Source organism: Myripristis murdjan, chromosome 19 (assembly GCF_902150065.1).
Source record: "Myripristis murdjan chromosome 19, fMyrMur1.1, whole genome shotgun sequence".
Lineage (NCBI taxonomy): Eukaryota > Metazoa > Chordata > Actinopteri > Holocentriformes > Holocentridae > Myripristis > Myripristis murdjan.
The window spans coordinates 21,961,252-21,977,252 of NC_043998.1; the positions used below are offsets into that span (position 1 = coordinate 21,961,252).

Here is a 16,001-nt window from a genome sequence, read left to right on the forward strand (position 1 = left end):
TGTATTATCTCCTGGAGGAGTAGCTATTTAAGATAAAAAAAGATATAATAGAGCTGAAACCAAAGACTTAATTAATTAATTAATTTTATATCTTAGAGAATCGGGTTTGTGACTGTAAAGTTGCAGGTTTGAATCCCCTGTACCAGCCAGGAGAGACGAGGACAAACATCTAGTAGACAAACACATGAAGCTCCATGAAAATGAATGAACGTCCGTTGTCAGGCGGCTTTCCTTGATTAAACACAGCTAAAATAATCATCTCGGCACCAACTTTGTGACGGAGCAATGATTCTCAAGCTTTTTTCAAATATTTTTTGAAATATGTAAAATTTTTGCTTCTTTGTTTCTTTGTTTTCAGCTGCATCGCCGCTACGTTTCAGCCACGAATCCGTTTTCTGGATTTTCGTCTCGGCTTGTCGATCGTATTGAGCAAACGTCCTCGCTCGACGACGTCAGCAGATTTAAACCACAAACACACACATCTGACACCTTCGGACAGAAAACTGAATTATTTTAGGAATTATGCATGACTGATATTTTTTAAATCAACATTTTAAAAAATCTCACGTACCCCCTGCAGTACTGCAACAAACCACTAGGGGTACGCGAACCCTCATTTCAGAGCCTCTGTGATGGAGCAACGAGATGGTTTCACTTTTTGGCCAAGAAGCAAAGTGAATACTCCTCAGTGCTCCTGCTATTCTGAGTGATACGTAGGAACAATAAGGCAAAGATGATGATGAAGGTGATAATTTGGACGAATTGTAGCTCAGAGGAAGAGGAGGGTACAAAATGTCCAAGAGGGCGTGGCTTCTCTCAGTCTCCTTCATGTTTTTTTCCTCACTCCGTCCTCTTTCTGATCTGTTTCTGGGTTCCCGTCTCCTCTCCGGTTGCTGAGGAGCCTCCACTCTTTCCACCGCCTCTCCTGCGGTTCTCTCCTCCCCCTCCCATCCCCTTCTCTTCCCCGTCTCTAACCCGACTCCCTCCTCCTCCTCCCCTCGCCAGGCAGTTATGTGGCATCTCCATCTAGGCTTTCTCCCCACCCCAAGAGGACTGGGAAATGCTGGAATATATTTTTTTTTTGCCCCGCTCCCTGCCTCCCTCCCCATTTTCTCTCTCCTTCAGCTCTCATATGACTCCCATGAGTATTACACACTCTCATCGAGCCCTGCGTATATGTGTGTGTGTGTGTGTGTGTGTATTCACATGGCTGCAGTACACCACGCTGAGGGCCTCCTTGTGTGAGAAATGGCAGCTACAGAGAGCGTGAGATGGAGAGAGAACGTGGAGACGTCTGAGTGCCAGCCATTGAAGACACGCTGTGCCAAGCTGCTCGTGCCCGTGCACACGTTCCATACATGTGCATAAACACAGTGCACACACACACACACACACACACACACACCAACAACATACATGTGCACACACTCACCCCCAGTCAGCTGAGGCCTCTCCAGTCTCCAGTCGGTGTTTCAAAATCCTGGAGAAAGGTCGCTGCAAATCCAATCTAAAGGCTCCATCTTGCAGATTTATTTACTTGATAACTGCATCTTGAATCAGAGTTTTCATTGTTTCTGGGAGGCGGAGCTGCTCTCGAGGCAGAAATAATCCCATTGGTTGATTTAAACCTCAATGGGTGGAGCCAAAACCCGTTTTTTTTATCTAAAGCACATTTTATCGCCAAACACAATGTAAAAACAGCATGGCGGTGTTTGCATTGAGGCTTTTATGTTTCTGCTCTGACAGGCGTGTTGTTGGATTCCTTTACACAGACAGCCACAAGTGACTGACCAATCAGAACGCACGACCTCAAGCAGCGACGTGGAGATCCGTTTCAACCCCAAATACAGTGGTGGAAAAAAGTTTTCGGACACCCCATGCATTTGTGAAATATTGCATTAAGAATCACTCTTAGGTCTTCAAGTGCAATTCTTTTAGTCCAGTCACACTATACTAAACAAATCCTAAAAATAAAATTAATAAAAAATTAAAATAAAAAACTTAAAATTGATTGGATTCCATAAAAATACATATAAAAATACAATACCAGTGATGAAGGTCGTTCTTTTTATTAAAAGACACAATTTTTGTTGCCAAGCTTGGGGTCTATATAAAGCCAGCACATCTGAAAGTTCTTCAGACACAAAAATGGCTAAAACAAGGAACCTAACGCAGGAAACACGCCTGAAGATAAAGATTACACTGTCAAGAATTTAGTTTAACAAATAAACAAAAAAATATAATTTGTATTTGTTTGTATCTGTCTAATGCAGCCATGCCTTTTGAAACACAAAAAAGATTTTTCCACAAATATTTCATGATAATATTTGAGATTGTGTAAAATTTTAAGGGTGTCCAAAAACTTTTTTCCACCACTGTACACATCAAACACTGCAGTTTAAATGCAAAGATGATCTTTCCAGTGAAGTGTCAAATTATTATAAAATACGGTTCAGTTACTTTCTGGATCCATGTACGTTTTGACCGTTTGATTTCTGATTCTGCTGCTGGACAAGAAACGAGAACGAACCCAAACAAACAAAATGGATTTTCTTTATTCTGTCAGCAAAGCGAAATAAACGATTTCAAGGAAAACTAGGAACTGAGAACAACAGCAGAACCCTTCACTGAGTTTGCATTTTTGGACCTGTGTGCCTGCAGCCATGTGATCTCTGACTCTGCTGCAGGAGTCGGGCGACGACGCTACAAAACGGCTTCGCAGCAGGAGCGACGTTATCGCAGAGTTTCTCATCGAGTATCAGTGGACGAGATGAACATAACGGGTTTCTGGACCATCAGTTCATCATTAAGAATTAGTTTTTCCTCCATTTCCAGCTGCAGGAACAGGGTTGCCAGGTCTGTGAGACAAAAGAAGCCAAACAGCAACTCAAAACCAGCCCAAAACCCACAAAACCCCCAACCCCCCAAAAAACGGGCCAATACCAGAACTCAAATTATGCCCATAAAAATCCATATATGTTGCTTTTAAAGTCCAACAGCATTGCTATAATTGCAAAATGCACTCTAATATCTATAAAATAACACCATAAGCATTAAAGGCAATTTTAATTTAATTTAATTTAATTTAATTTACAGTATATCAGAACTTAAAATATAATATGGGATACCTTACTTCAGCTCAGACATTCACAATGTCATATACTTACAGCAAATACATATGTAATAGGCTATGTATTTACTATTATACCTTATTTCAACTTGATTACCGTATCCTGTTAATTTAGAACATTTTAATAATTTACTTACAATATATAGCTTATGTGTGTGTAGGTAGGATGTGTAAATATGTGTAAATATGTGTAAATTGGCTGTGTTATGAATGAAAATCATTTCAGCTCACCGGTTAAACTGCTGGCTGTCTCCAACATAAAAAAAAAGAATGGGAAAAAACTCCCAAAAAACTGGTGGGCTCAAACTCGTGGCAGCAGGTTTCATGCCTCTGCATTGACAGGATTTGGGTATAAACATTAGTCATTCAAAATATGAATCTTTATTCATAGGCATTATTCATCATCTGTTCGCCATAGGTCTGCCCAAGCCCCACCCGTGGACAAAATTTGTTACCCGCGGCAACACTTAAAAAGTAGTCCAATTCCATGGAAAAAACACAGACTTGGCAACCCTGTGCAGGAAGTTCAACAACATGGTTTATAGCGGATTGGCCGTCACTTCTCCATAACCGTGCAGCGTTGGAGAAAGTCGAAGGCCGCTGTGTGTTTGTAGCTTCTGTTGAAAATAACTTGATACTTATGGTGTGAATGAAGCATAAGAGGAAAAAGGAATAAGGAAAGAAGAGGGGAGAATGATAATAACTGGTGAATGATAATACCTAGTACTGCACTCTACTGCAATCTAGCCATTCGTTATCAGGGCAGCTAGTTATCTGATTATCTAAGTTCAAAGTGGACTATAGCTATCATCATAAATGCCACAGTCACGTACAAAGGAGAGAATAAGTCATTACCATTTGGAAGTTTAAATAAATTTCTATTTTTTTTTTTTGTGATCAGGTTTTTGTAGATTTCTTTCTCTCTTTTGGGGGAGGCAAGCTGGGCAATACATATTTATTAGCAGTGATAAAAAGGGAAGAACACAAACAATTACATTAAAAGTCAAAATACAAATTCATATTAGTATGTTTTTATTTATTTTATTTTTTTTTTGGGTATTCCATTGCCATTGATGTCTGCTAGTTAGTGAACCAGCGCAGCTCGGTGTCAGAGAAATGTTTGTAGAATGAAAACTCCAATCTGTGTTTCCAGGCGTCCTCTACTTCCTCTCTCTCTCTGCTCTCTCCATCTCTCTCTCCTCTCCCTCCCTTCCCTACTCTTGTCTCTCTCTCGTCCAGTTCTGTCTCTCTGACGACTTCCGGCGGCGGCTGTCGGCGCTGCTCAGAGTCTGGGTGTGATCTCAGGAGTCAGACATACCTTTGCTGAGCACCCACCAGATGCATTTGCTGTGTCACGTTGCAGAGTCGAAAACCTATTTGTTTTCATTTTTTTCTTTTTTTTTTCCTTCTGCACAGTCTGTGACTGCTAATTAGGCTCTTAGTTTTCCAGTACAATGATCTGAGTGTGTGTGTGTGTGTGTGTGTGTGTGTTTTGTGCGCTGTGTGTTGGCGGTTACCAGCATATGTGCCGCACAAATCCTCATAGGTGTTTGTGTGTGTGTGCGTGCATTCCTGATTGCATGTGTGTACTTGCATGTATATTTGAATGTGTGCCTGCATGTTTGGTTTTACTTGTGTGTGCGACTGAATTCGGGGTGTGTGTGTGTGCGTGTGTGTGCATGCATATTCTGTATGAATGGGTGCATGTGTGTGTCATGTTGTTATTAAAGTAAATTTGGGAGTCTGGCGATGCTGCTAACCTGATAACTAGCCTGTCAGCCGCTCTGCTTCCTGTCACTGCCGCTAAATAGGATTTCCCCCAAATCATATTCTGCTACCCTGCTGTCCTTAATGAGCTGGGACTCACACACACACACACACACACACACATGCACTTTTACACACACACAGAGAACCTATCCCCCTCACTCCTGTTATATTTGCCTCATTTACTTTGCACCTATTACCTCTTAGCAGCGCCGGCATCAGCACTTTCAGTATTTATAGCCTGAACCTTGAGCTGTTGTTCTCTTTGTTGCAGTGCCATGACACACACACACACACGCACACACACACACACACCTTATCTCCACCACCGCTCCTCTGTCGTCCTCCTGTATCCCTTTCATCCCCCCCGTTTTCATTTCCTCCTCTCGTCTCCACTCCTGATTCTCTTTATTCTTATTTTCCGACCTCACCTCTGCCTCTGTTTTTTTTTTTTTTTTTTTTTCTCTCTCCTCTTCTCCCCCGCAGAGCCGGATTGGGCGTCGCTGACTTTGGGTGTGTTTGTTTGCCAGGCCTGCTCGCTCCTGCACCGGAGCATCCCCCACATCAGCCGGGTCAAGTCTGTCCAGGACACGTGGGATGCCAGCGAGGTGGAGGTGGGGCGACAACGGCAAACATACCGGAGCGCTTTCCGAGACAGGGATTAAACGCGTAGTCCCAGACTAAAATGCTCTTTTTAAACTGGAATAACTCGTGGATTGAAATAGTTCATCTGTAGAGTGGAGTAAAGGAAGTTTTAAATTAAAGGAAGCAGGTCTAACTTTTCCTCTTCTTCTTCTTCTTCTTCTTCTTCTTCTTAACTTCCATCTCATGTTTTTCCTCGGTTGTGAGCAAGTTCATTAGATTTCTCTCTCAAAAACAATGGCCATTAGCAGATAAGCCAAAAAAGGAACGATTGGTTAAAAAAAGCAAAAGAATTTACCAGAATATTACCAGAAACCTAGAAAAAAATCCCTGAAAATTACAAAAAAAAAAAAAAAAAAAAAAAAAAAAAGGTGGTCTGTTCCTTTAAATTGAATTTAAACAAGGACTAACTGAGGAGGTAACTAATCTGAAGTTAAGAGAAGATGTGTTTTGGAAAGCTCCTGTCCTGGAAACTGCCCCGCAGTGTGCTGCAGATATATAGATTAAAAACATCCACACACACCCAAAACATCCCAAAATACAAAATACATAGAATAAACACTAAAAAATGTTCCTCCTGAATCTAGTAATCACCAACTTCATCGAACCGTACAGTCAACATAGAGCTTCCCTCTTGAGCTTAATTATCTCCAAATTCACTGCAAAGTTGCTGACACTCAACGCAAAAATATACTGAAGTTAAAAGTACGCATTGTGATCCATAATAGTTGTTTCAACTCATCTCTTTTGTAGCTACAATAACCGAAATCAAGAGAACAACGTCTGTTTAGACTAATCTGAAAAAAATCTAACCATTAAACTTTTCTTATTCCACGTTTTGTCCGTTCAGTCTAAATGGTTTGTCTGTTTGTTTTGAATGAGAGAGCCGACAGAATCTGTGCTCTCTCATGTGCTTGCACTTGTAATTTAAGTGATCAGGATACCTCGGCAAAAAAGTACTTAAGTAAACTAAAATGCATAACCTGACTGGAGAGGGCTGGAGCCGAGAAACGTCAAATATTTGGACACGAGGCACCAGAATTAGGGAGATACCAGAAAACAAGAGATTGATTTTTCATAAGAACTTCCCCTTAACGCCACAAACAGAAAAAAATGGATGACAGAAGAAAGTTGTTCTCATTTTAACTATCTTAATTATCACATACAAAGTCTCGGTAACATTTAAACACAAACAATACCTTCAGCAGTCAGTAAAATATTCTAAATAGAAAACACAGAAAACCAAAAGGTGGTAAATTACAACAACAGGAGAAAATGTGACCACACCTCCACCGTCGGGCGTGCATGGAAGCCAACATGCAGACGTTCAGCGTGGAGAAAGGATAAGGCTAATATTTGCCACTTTATCACGTTAATGTAACAGTCCTCTGACTTACAGAGAGGGTTTGGTGTGCGAGGTGAAAGACGATCTCGTAGCTCACAGATTCGGGTTCGAGCTCCTCTTTCACGAAGCGTCTGCTCCTCTAAAGTCTTCTTGTTTGAGTCCCTGCCAGCCTTAACAAAGCTGCTCTGTAGCTCAACCCCGACCCCTGACCTCTGACCCCTGACCTCGACCCTAACCCTGCGGAGGAAGGCAAATGAAAAGGGAAACTCCCCACAAGGATCAATACACTGTTATTTCATAACTAATCCAATTTGCTCAGCGCCATTTAAAGACTTTCCTGCAGGGCAGAAGAGGCTGGGCTCGCCTGCCTTGAGTCGATTAATCAATTAGCTGATCGACAGAAAATTAAACAAGTATTAGTCTGATAATGGATCAATCATCGTAGTCCCTTACTGATTAAAAATCCCAGACATCTGCTGAGATTCCAGCTTCACTCAGATCACCAGGATCATTCATATTATAAAATTAATACTTAAATCAAGACTATACAATCTACCTACCAGTCGTTGATAATGCATCGCTGTGCACTTGATTGGTTCAGGTTTTTCAAAATAGTAAAGCAGTTGCCATGGCGATTTGAGCTCACCTGCACCTGTTTGTATGTGAGGCCTATTTAACCTACAATTTAAATAAATAGCTTTGGAATACATTTACATTTAATCCATTTTTGTGTATTTTTGCTCTTTTAATGTAATCTAGCACATAATACCAACAACAAAAACTACTGTAATCCTACTAGTACTACTATTACTACTACTATACTGCTACTACTACTACTACTACTTATAATAATAATTAAGAAAAAAAAAATTGTATGAATCCCTATTTTTTGGCTGCTGCTCATTTTGGGCTCTGATCTCTTCCCATTAGCATTTGTGGTTAGTTTTGACACTTAATAGGCGAAATGATCAATTGATCAATCTAAAAAAATAATCAGTCGACGGTGAAAGTAATCATCTGAAACAGCGTGGCAGCAGGTAAGGCAGGTTCTGTGGAAATCTGTCGACATATTTTTGCGGTGGTGCTGTGCGAAAGTGGAATAAGCCTGACGAGAACACGAGGTGCGGCGTGTTAAAATCGAAACGCCTGTGCAGAGTCTTTGGCTCCGGCACAAGGAGAGTGCAGGCAGCCCTCGAACGCGGTTCAAAGTTGTGCTGAAACGCCCACGCCGCTCAGGAGAGGAGAGGAGAGGAGAGGAGAGGAGAGGAGAGGAGAGGAGAGGAGAGGAGGGCCGGGAAGCTGGTAGTGATGAGACGTGTGAGGAAACATATCTAGAGGTTGGAGATGTGGGAGGACAGTGGATGGAAGGAAAACAGTGATGTGGATTTGGAGGAGAATTGGGTGGAAGTGAGATGCAAAAAATAAATAAATAAAATAAATAATAAATAATAACAGCCGGAGGGTGGAGGAGTAAGGGAGTGGGTGCTAAACCCAAACAGGAAGCACAATAATTAGGATTATTGAGATTACTGGATGTGACCGATGACTCAGTTCAGGGAGGAAAAAAATAAAAAAACAGCTCCTGAGATGCTGCTCTGCACACCCGTTCGTTTACTAAACGGTAATTTTCATACTCCTGCCTTTTACCTTGAACACTTCTTACTATATATTCTCCTCTGACGTCTTTCATCAATGAGGCATTTTGTTTCATTTATCACACAATTCCTGGTCAACAAGTGTGCAAGAGGTCGAGGGCTGCAGCAAACTATTATTTCATCATCAATTAATATATCATTTTTTGTAATTAATTAATTGAGTTTTAGTTTTGCACTATTTAAAACTCAATAAAAATAATGAAGAGAGCGAATGATGCACAGTGTAGGGCCTGTATGAAGCCTCCACCTAGTTAAAAATGAGTTAATTTCACAGTATTACACAGAGCACATGATTGGCATGCAGTAGATAATACGACTGCAGAAAAGTGATGACAAACTAACAAAGATATATAATAACAACAAAGATAACAGGAATAATCTCAACATAAAAGCAGATAATGAGTCCAGTGGTTCTCAGTCTTTTTGGCTTGTAATCCCTTCAAACACTTCAGACAGCCCACCTGAATAATGCCCACCTGCTCAGGCTGTTTCGTTTGCTTAATTATCAGAGGAGGCGTCACGTTTTAAAATCACTCAGTATTTCACAGGAAAACAGAAATAAGTAACATGAAAGAGTAATCATGATAATTTTGCATATTGAAACAGCCCCCTGGGTGGTCTCGACTGCCGGTTTGAGAACCACTGAGTTTAGCCTGTAAAGTGTCACAAGTAATCACCAAGCCTCATGGAGAAGTCAGCAGAGGCCAGAGTGACACATTCACGTCGCTTCCTTACTCTGACCAGCAGTGCAAAAAAAAAAAAAAAAAAAAAAAGAATGATCATGAAATGAACGGAGAAAAGGAAGCCAGGCTCAGCATCTTCATGATCCGCATGAAGCATCAGCTCAGCAAACGTTTGTTATCAAGGCTGAGTCCTTTACCGCAGCGGCCTGACTTCAAATCCAGCATCAGCTCTACAAAACAGCAAAATAAAACAAAAAAAAAATCTTTAAAAAGAGAAATGAGTGAGCACTAAAGTAAACCAGTCTCCTAAATTCCATGTTGCATCTTCTAACTTGTAGTCGAATAGATCTTATTCTTTATTTTTTCTTGATTTTTTATTCTTTATTTTTTATTTATTTAATCTGTAATCTGTGGATACTGCTGAAAAACTGCGAATTTCCTTCGGGATGAATAAAGTATCTATCTATCTATCTATCTATCTATCTATCTATCTATCTAACTCGACCCTGCAGGTTTTATTCTCGCGTGTGACTGACCGTCTGGAGCCATAGGCGGAAATCCCGAGGGATTCGGGGGGGACAAAACCCCTCCATCCATAAAGTTGTCCCCCCAAGAAAAAACATTTTAACACTAATAAATAATTTTGAATAATATAGTAATATTCAATGAAAGCACAATACAAGCGGTGCTAATTATAAATGTAAAACAGTGTGTTTTTAAGTGTTAAAAATGTATGTCTGTCAGGATATTAATGTCAGAAATCGGATCATATTTTACTGATATTTTCACTTTGTCTCTAGATGGATATCTTTTTTTTTTTTTTGCATTTTAAGTTTCATTATTTTGTGGCATAGTTTCCTTTCATTTTCTTATATAATCTAAAAGGGACTGTACAGCTCAAACATATACTGTATGTCACTAGTTGATGCCATATCTTGCTTTTTTTTTTTTTGTTGACACGACAATAGATCTGTTTTTTGAAGAGTAGTTTGATGTAGTTGGATTATTCAAGGTATTTCCTCTAGTTTTAGAGCTTATTTTGAGTTTCTAGTTCTTGTAAAGCTACTTTGATGGACTGTAGTGGAAATAAAACAGTGAGCAAAGAAATTTGGTCAGAGAATTATTGCTTTTAATAGCATTATTTAAAACATATGAACATGCTGAGGGCTCAACGCTGTACGGCAAGTTTCAAAGGAGTGTAAGAGAGAAAGAGGGAGGTACAGGTCACGCCCCCCGCCCCAGCAATTACTCTCTGAAATTTTGCTGTTTATTGTCCCCCCGCAATAATGAAATGGGATTTTTGCCCCTGTCCTGGAGCCGTGAGCTTTTTGTGTGAACCTAATAAACTGGACGCTGAGGATGGGAGCTCAGTATTGACATGTCAGAAATGTCACGTCACAGCGCTGCACCGCTTCCACCGGCCCTCAGAGGATAAGACAGGCCTGTTGTGAGTTCAGTTCAGTCCGGCCGGATTGGGCTCAGGGATTATCTCTGGATGAAATGCACGGCGGAGGGAACGGGAACGCTCTCCCCACACGGCTTAGCCATTTCGGCAATTAATCCCCCCCCCCAGCCAAGCGCAGCCCGTCACTGTAACCTGCATAACTTCACTAAGAGCTCAGGTTATCTCCTCTTTAGCCCTCTTGTTGTCATCTCACGTCAAGTTGTTTTCATCTTATTGTCTGGTTCCTAGTTGTCTTTATGGAGAAAAAACATCATTTCCAGGGGTTTTAATTTTACAAACTATGGTGAACGTAAGTCGTAATTTGAATGTTAAGTGCACAAACAGTATTCAAATGTTAATGTTAGTGACCAGGGGAGTTTGCTTGTCCCGTCTCTTCCCCTCGTGGCCGCGAGTGGAAACAATGCAGCCAAGCAAAGTACGAGCAGAAGTTCCCGCTTTCTTCTACTACAGACCGACACACACTGACTGCAAGTTGAGTGTCAGGCATTATGATCTCCATTATGACATAAAATATAATGATACCTGAGAGCTGAAGCCTGGCACCTGTTATGGCTCAGACCTCATATAGTTATAGGTTAAAGTCATAAAAGCCATATCAAAAGGGTCTGAAGGCAGTTCGTCTCCTTTAGAGTGAGTTATGCCATTTTTACACCAGGTTTTACACTCAGCTTACAACAAATGTGGAATGAGCATGAAATTTATTAGCCGGTCGGTCCGGTAATTACCTGCTTTTTCCATGTTTTTCCATCATCATCCAGCATCATCTGAAAGGTGGGAACCTGGAGATTAATTTGAGATGCAGCTCAACTCTGTGTGTCAAGTGAATTTAGTCATAAATCTGCGTGTATCAGGATTAGAACATTATGATGGGATTATATGAAGATATGATGATAGCATAAGGTGTTACAGCCGTTTTGGGTTGATACCATTTATTACAGAGATTTGGTACAAAATTTGATTCTTTGTGACCACTTGAGAATCAATAACCATGGAGGTGCATTTTTCAGTGACTGGATGTTGAGTGTCCAGTTCTGGAAATGTGTCAGAAACTCGCCCTCATTGTCAGTCGACCTGGAGAACCAGACTTCCTCTGAACGGCCTCGCTCTCTAGTTTGTGTCTGTAAAGTTTCATGAGGCTGTGATTCTCCTAGAGGTCACTAGCGGTCATTTTCTCCAGCGACGTCCAGTTTGACAAAATGCTCTGCCTGCAGTGAAATGGCTGCTATGGGGGCCAACATCATCACACAGGAATCAAATGTGGCTCATTGAATCCACAAGAGTCTCAGCTTTCCAGTCAAAGCCAACTGATGCAGCTCCAGACTGTTTAGGCCCCAGTCCTGCACACACACACCATTTTACAACAGGCCACAAGAACACATGTGGACTGCAGGCTTTGTGGCCCAAACTGCATGGGATCAGCATGAGGTGGGCGTGTCTGCAAAGGGGAGAGCCGTGGAGACATCTGGAGGTCAGAGGTCAAGGGACCCCTTTGAAAATAGCCATGCCAGATTTTCCCTCGCCAAATTTAGCCAAACTTTACTTTTGAACCGCGATCAGTTCCTTCGCTTGTCTAGCTTTAAAACTGAGCTCACTACAGCCTCTGAACGACGGGGGATAATAAATCTGAAAAATGTCTCAAATTCCTATCTTCCCCAAGACTCTAAATAATGTGAAAATAAACATTTTCGATAAGAATCATTATAATTTCAGTTACACACGTGTGATTGCTGCCTCTGCATGACTCTACACTTTAATACAAATCTAACTTGTCCTGTTCAGCTTCTTTCCTGCCTGAATGTAGGATAATTAAGGCGGTGCTGACTGAAACTGAATCGAATCGCGTTTCCTCTTTTACAAACGACAAAAAACAGGCAGAGGTAGTGGAAATCACACCGCACGCTGCAATGTGTGAAAGTGATAAAAAACGTACAGCGGGACATTGTTGCTCTAAATTCAGATTCTCCGTTTCACACCTCTGAACTTGCCTCCTCCTCTTGTATGTGTGTGTGTTTGAAGAATGTGTGTGTGTGTGTGTGTGAGAGAGAGAGAGAGGAGGAGGAGGAGTGTTGAAGAACGAAAACGGTGACCCGGCATGTTGCGCTGGGTAATCTCGGTGTGAAAGGAAGCACGAATTCAGCGACTCTCCGAGGTCGATGGGAGTTCATTAAACCGATGACGTTTTTTTTTTTTTTTTTTTTTTTTTTTTTCTGCTGAAGCGTGTTGCTTTTTCTGTACCAACGAGACATTTTTTTTTTCTTTTAAACATCCATCGGCATCTGAGAGAAGCTGAAATCGTGCTTCCTCTCTGCCTTTTTGTCTCGGGCTCCAAAGACGAGGCAGTGACAGATGTTTCCTCGGGCGCTCCAGGTTTGTCCATCCATCAGCTCGCCTCGCCGCAGCCGCCTCGCTCTGACAGACGTGGGCATAAATGGATCAAAAAAAAAAAAAGAAAAAGAAAAGAAAAGAAAAAAAAAGAAAAAGGGAGCGGCGGAGACAAAGAAGTGAAATGAGAGAGGAACGCAGACGAGCGAGACGAGCGTTTCCCGACGTCTGAGTCACGGCGAAGCCTAAAAAAAAGGCGGGCGGCCGCGCTCGGTAGTTTGAGGTGGATTTGTCACGAGGAGGCGCCGCTCAAACGAAGCGCCTGACGAGAGCGAGACGTCCTCACCTCTCCACGCTGATAGCAGACGTGTTTTATTTTGCTGAGATGAAGAGAGGCAAATGAAAGGGAGAAATGTGCAGCGTGGAGGGGCGAGAGAGAGAGAGAGATACCGAACCAAAGAGAGAGAGAGAGAGAGAGGGGTTGTTGGCATGGTGATGTGCTGACTGTCGAGGAGGAGGAGGAGGAGGAAGGCTGTAAAATCCAGATTGCCTCCTTTACTGCAGCGTCGGTGAACCACTGAGTCATCGCAGCACCGAATTAATTTTACGATTCATCCATTAGAGTTGTGGGAAGATAAGGCTGTGATCGTTTTTTTTTTTTTTTTTTTCTCACGTTCAAAGCTCAGCTGTTGCTTGCAGCGCAGAGAGCGACAGCTCAAAGGACAGCGGGAGGCGACTGCAGGTCACATTCGAGATAAATCCCCTCGTCGCTTCTCATTTTAGGGTTTAATCGAGCCATCGAGGGTTCACACTCAGTTCACTTGGTTCTTAAAGGAATAGTCCAACGTTTTGGGCGAAATCCCCCCTTTTCCCGACCTCCCCAGACTCAGACAAGATGTTCAAAACCACTTTCTCCTCTGTACGTCCACTGCTTCAGTTCCTACGGGTAGATTTCCGATTAGCTTAGCATAAAGACTTGAAGTCTATGGGAGTCGTTAGCTTAGCACCGTCGAAGTGAATCAATGAACCGTACAGCAGCTGTCTGATTTACACAGTGGATCATTTGGATTTGAAAAACATCCAGCACAAATCAAATTCCCCTCTTTTTTTCCTTTTAATTCCAAGACAAGAGCAGGAGTCTGTAACAAGAAAGGTTTATTGCATGTGCAATGAAAAAAAAAAAAAAAATCCAAAAGAGCAACATTTATCTGAAGATTGCATTAGAACACATACTCCAGGAGTCAACGGCAAACCTCAAACCTTTAGGAATCATTTCGAAACGAGCTTCAAAACACCTAAATGATGATATGACTGACTAATAACTGCTAATAAAAATGCCAGTTATTATTACGTCTTGCTCCCTGATCATTCTCATCGTTTTGCAGCAAATATTTGTTGTACAGAAAGACACACAGAGCAGAAATGAGGCACATTCCTCAGAAATTGCCATCATTGCATGATATCTATGCCTATGATGATGATAATAATAATAATAATAATAATAATAATAATATGTATATAAGGTATAAATATATATTTGTATAATGCCTGTAACAATGTGATTACAGCTGAAATCATAGGCAGCTTCTATTTCATGTCGGTGCCGTTGTTGATCAAAATTTAGACCTCATTTCCCATAATCCTTGTCAACTTCACTGATGAGGATAAACAAACAAACAAACAAACAAACAAACAGAAACACTGCGGCTGGTGGAGCCTGTTCATCTCAGTGGTCGCCTCATTTGTTCACCGTGATTCTGCTCAAGTGTCAAAAGTAATGCAGCAGTGATTTATCAATGTTGAACACACACACACACACACACACACACACACACACACACACACACACAGCTCTGTAGAGGTTATGAAATAAATAGATAAATAAAAACAGAGCGTCGGTGCGGTGTGTTGATGAGTCGCCTGTGTGTGTGTGTGTGTGTGTGTGTGTGTGTGTGTGTGTGTGTGTTCCAGGCTGCTGAGGGAGCAGTGGATCAGAGCTCGCTACGAGAGGAACGAGTTTGAGTTCATCGAGAAGCAGGAGCCCTACTCTGCAGGTGAGCGCGCACACACACACACACACACACACACACACGCACACACAGGAACAATTTGTATGTACACTGACTAGATTTAGTTCCTTAACTGTTTGAAACCACAACAGATTCATTTGATTTCTTTCAGTCAGCAACTTGACAAAAACAGACCCTGAGTTAACAACAAGTTAGTAAGAAGTTACAAGAAAATGACTCAAAAAATGTTAAAAATAATAATAATAAAATAAAACAAAACAAGGAAATTACCTTAACTTAAGCAACCAAAAAAGTCCTGAAAATTATTAAATAAATAACAATAAAAAAAAATAATAATAATAATAAAAAAAATAATAAAATAAAATATATAATTATAACTGTAAATACAGTTTGTGGACATTTTTCCCATTTTTGGCTGAAAGTCTAAATATTGAAATGCAGCGAATTTCTTCACTTCTACATGTTTGTTTTTACACAACATTCAACATTTTAAACAACATTTTATTCTGGTGACTTTGTTGTCTCTGTCAAGGTAAAGGCTGTGTGTGTGCGTGTGTGTGTGTGTGTGTGTGTGAGAGAGAGGGAAAGAGAGAGAGAGAGTGGTTGGTTGGTTGTGTGTGTGTGAGTGTTTGTATCTGCATGTGTGAAGGATAAGTGTATGTACGGATGTATGGAGATTTTGAGTGTTGGTGTGTATGTTCCTGTGTGCATTGTGTGTTTGCCCGTGTGCGTGTGTGTGTGTGTGTGTGTGTGTCTATGAGTATACATTTCACGTCTCGTTAATGTCGGTCTGTCTTATTGGCTCGCAATGACGTCATGTGCTTATCATTAGCTGGAGTGGGTGCGCATGCACACACACACACACACACACACACACACACACACACACACACTGAGTTTTAATGTAGTCTAGCTGTACCATTGACTCAAGGGTAATTTTGTCCTGTACTTGCATTTTGCAT

The 16,001-nt window shown here is 41.3% G+C and overlaps 1 protein-coding gene across 1 annotated transcript in view; it reads left to right on the plus strand.

Moving 5' to 3' along the window:
- LOC115377866 (arf-GAP with dual PH domain-containing protein 1) overlaps positions 1-16,001 on the plus strand; it is a 38,789-nt gene that overhangs the window by 12,070 nt on the left and 10,718 nt on the right. The window contains 4 exon segments of the mRNA XM_030077925.1: positions 5,384-5,511; positions 11,039-11,097; positions 11,099-11,158; positions 14,981-15,063. Coding sequence (XP_029933785.1) covers positions 5,384-5,511; positions 11,039-11,097; positions 11,099-11,158; positions 14,981-15,063 — 330 coding nt within the window.